At 47.6% G+C, this 3,800-nt stretch overlaps 1 protein-coding gene across 1 annotated transcript; it reads right to left on the bottom strand.

Annotated features, from left to right (window-relative positions):
- Window positions 1-281: 281 nt before the first annotated feature.
- Window positions 282-3,288, bottom strand: nkx6.2 (NK6 homeobox 2). The gene is made up of 3 exons (XM_057047911.1): window positions 2,470-3,288; window positions 1,851-2,023; window positions 282-1,685 (listed from the first exon to the last, which is right to left on the bottom strand). The coding sequence occupies exons 1-3, from the start codon at window positions 2,885-2,887 to the stop codon at window positions 1,437-1,439; spliced, it is 840 nt and encodes a 279-aa protein (XP_056903891.1). The 5' UTR covers window positions 2,888-3,288; the 3' UTR covers window positions 282-1,436.
- Between the last annotated feature and the right edge of the window lie 512 nt (window positions 3,289-3,800).

The following is a 3,800-nucleotide window of genomic DNA, read 5'->3' as shown; positions in this document are numbered from 1 at the left end:
GTTTTAGTCCCATTACGCAATATTGCAAAGTAAATTATGCACTGACGGGTCAGTCTCTTGGACTAAATATTTCAACCATTCTGCAATAATTAGCAATTAAAATAATGAAAGACAAGTTTAAAAAAAATATGCAATTTTGTTCCTAGTGATCGTTGTACATTTCAATGGAATCGAATCGATTAATGGTGCTTTAAACCGTCTTTTTAGTCGTAAATATTTTAGAATTAAAATCTTAACTCAATTTTTTTTATTATTTTGCCAATAATGAAATACAATTGATATTCAGCAATTTGTCTTTAATTTACACAATATTAGGCTCGTACATTCAGACAAAACTCAAAAATGCTTGTTAAATAATTTATTTATAATACAAAGGCTTTCTTTTTAATCTTTCTATAACTTTCCCTGCAGCAATAATAATCTCTTTAATTTCAAAGAAAAGGAGAAGTCCAGTTTTCTGCTTTGCTGTGTTGGCGAAAATCAAAGTTGCTCAAATTAAACCGACAGAAAAGTTCCAACAAGCGTTTCCGGTTACAATAATTATTTACAGCATCTGTTTCTATACATTTGGGTGCCCATACTGAACCAAAGTAAGTGTGTGGGGGGGTGGCGAGGGGGCGAAGCAGCAGGTTTATCTGGGGAGGGGGGAGATAAGCGCGTCCGAGCTGCAGGCGGAGGAGAGGAAGGCTGCCGCGTCCCCACTTAACTTAGTCAATAAAAAATATATACACCATCTCATTTACAGTTTTATCTTTAAGCTAAAGCACAAATCAGTCGACTGAACCCTCCGCGAGTCACCAGTCGACACTGGTGATGACGGACAGTGATACCCTGGTTAAACTGAGCTTCAGAAGCGTCGCAAGGCCCCGCTCACACCTGGCGTGCGTCGACGGTCCGGATCAGCGTTTGCTGCTAATGAATCAGCCTCCGGAGGCTGGAAGCGAGCGGCTCTTTTTGGTCCTACATCAAAAGGTTCTTCTGCAGATTAAAGTAGTCGGACGGTCGAGTGTAATGAATGGAACCCCGCTCTGGGCTGGAACTCCCTCCTGACTTTTAGTGCAGATGAAACCACGAACGCTTTGAGTCTTCGATCCCGCCGCTAATCCGTCGTTTTAACCGTCTTTCGTGTTTGTCTACGGCCGCTAGGCACTCCACCTGTAGGCGTAAAAGCAAGTTTAGGTCCGTTCGGCTGGTCGTCATCATCAGGTGGGTGAAGTCCGGTCCTGACAGGAGTTAGATCCCCGTCTCTGAAGTGGGTGAAGCGGCCAAATGCGCCTCTGGCCGCCGTTTGGTCAGTGCATATTCCGCGCGTCATGGCGCACGCTTACTGTTTTTAATACATAGATTCTTGCCTCGTTGGAGCAAGAAGCCCTCTCCTCTGAGCCATGTTCCTGTCACGAGTGGAGGGGAAGGTCAGCAAAGGTTCTGGTGCACCATCACAAGGTGTCCGAGCTGTTGCTGCACGGGCTGATCAGCGCCAGGTTGGTGGCCTTGTGCTTTTTCAACAGTCTCGTGATTTTCTCGTCGTCCGAGTTCGGGTCCAGCGGTTTGTTGTACTCGTCGTCTTCCTCGTTATCAGAGCTCTCCTTCATTTTCTCCGTCTCGGAGTCGTGCTTCTTCTTGGCCGTGGCCATTTCCGCCGCGTGTTTCTTCCGCCATTTAGTCCTCCGGTTCTGGAACCAGACCTGTTGGAGACGGAGACAATTGCGCATGAAGCATCAACAGGTCCAGGAGGCGGAAATAATCCAAAACAACAAGGACCATATTAGTTTAAATGACTAGCGTGTGAGTGAAAGAGTATTTTGCCGCTAAAATTAATAATAAATGGAGATAAAACAGCGTATTTGTACCTTGACTTGACTCTCCGTCATCCCTAAAGAGTAGGCCAGGCGCGCTCTCTCCGGACCGGCCAGATATTTGGTCTGTTCGAAAGTTTTTTCCAGTGCAAAGATTTGCTGTCCAGAAAACGTTGGCCTGGAATGTTTTTTCTTGCCGTCCTTGTCCATCAAAACGCCAGCTTGCGCTATAAATAACAAAATAAATACATTATATATATATAGTTATATCCCAAAGTCTGAACCTTTTACTGCTCCGTAATTCTCTGACCTCTCAAATACAAAATCAGCAGCTTCTTCGTAACACTTTAGCACCACATTGTAATTGTGTTATTCTTAAAAGTTCTGCTCTTTGAATTATTGCTCTAAAATGTCTAACAACGCAGTGGAAGCTGATCAACTGGTTTTACATCCTCCTGGTTTTATTAATTATCCATCCGTTTCCTGCTAACCGAACCTATTACATTTGTTCAGCATTACTCACAAGAATAATTCTCTGGCTATTTTAAGAGTGTGTGTTGGTGTGTAAGAGGCCTCCGCGGTCCTCACACGATAAGCCGCACATTTACAGGCATTTATTGGGGTTTTTAGTCATCTAAATGAACCCTGAAGGTTCAAGGACAACAGAACTTACTAGGACACGGAACCCGCGGATCCCTCCAGGGAGATCCCTGCATCACCCCGGGCCAGAAGATGGGCGCCCTCCCCGGCAGCTCCGCCAGGGGCTTCGGGTACCGCGACACCGCCGGACTGAAGTACATCCCGGCCGCGGTGGTGGCCAGGCCGTTTATCCTGGGGAAGCCGGAGAGGAGCTGCCCGGCGGTGGTGATGGGTCTCCCCAGGATGTCGCTTATTCCGTGCGGGGTGCCCATGGCGATCTGGGAGTTGAGGCTGGAGAGGTGGGGAGCCTTGAAGCCCGCCGGGCTTTGCTGCAGCGCGTACGGGAACAGGGACGTCTTCATCTCGGTCATGTTGTGCAACGCCGCCAGCGGGGTGCTGCCCAGGACGAAAGCACTCTGCCGGTTAGCCTCCATCTGCCCAACCGCTAACATTTGTGAGCATCAACCACCAAGCCCACTTGGTTAAAAACACGCAAAAAAAAATTAAATAAAACGGACACGGAGGAATTAAAAGAGCTGAGAACCAGTAAATGAAGGCGAGTGGGACGGTCACGTCTGCCGCCGCCTCCGAGAGTATCCTGATGCGGAAGAACCAAAGTCTGCAAATGTTGGGAAAAACTTGGAACAAAACCTATTGGAAGTGAAGAACCCGGGAAAACTCCGACAAACGTGCGCGCAGTCGGCGGGGAGATGGCCGCATGCGTCCGCCACAACAATCCCCGCGGAAGTCAGCCGCTCTGATGATGTTTTTAGTGGTTTTGATGGGAACCATTAAAGACTCAACTCGTCCTCCCATAAATTGACTTCGCTCTCGGCCGCCAGTGAAAGCGACACCCGCTGATAATAGCCCAGCCACCTGCTCGCGCGCTCCTCCCATTGGACAGCGGGCGAGCGAAGCCGCGCTCTGATTGGCTGAAGGAGACACTCCGCTGCTCGCACGTGTGTCTTTGCTGGGACCGGCGCTGCTTTGATGCGCCGTCGGAAATAGCAACTTCAGTTTAGTTGTTTTAACGGGACGAGGAGGGACTGGATACATTTAGAACAAACGACAACCGTGCGCGTTTTAAAGCGTGCACGACCGGGGGGAGTTGGTGGATTTGACGTACGGCAGCATTAAAAAAAAAAAAAAAAACATTTTCTTTATTAATACGCTCACGAGATTGATTTTAAACAAAGTGTCCAATTAAACTTGTCTGACAATTATTTGGAATGATGAAATGATTCCGATAACGAACTAAAAACACCGAGGGCCCAAATCCCGCAGGTGAAGTGTGTGTTGTCGGAGGTGACCGTGAACGCCCCACAGCCACTGGCGCTTTATTAAGATCATCATTAAGTCTTTGAT

Source organism: Takifugu flavidus, chromosome 11 (genome assembly GCF_003711565.1).
Source record: "Takifugu flavidus isolate HTHZ2018 chromosome 11, ASM371156v2, whole genome shotgun sequence".
NCBI classification, from domain to species: domain Eukaryota; kingdom Metazoa; phylum Chordata; class Actinopteri; order Tetraodontiformes; family Tetraodontidae; genus Takifugu; species Takifugu flavidus.
The sequence above is the reverse complement of the archived record's forward strand: the minus strand, read 5'-3'. Positions and strand labels throughout refer to the sequence as shown.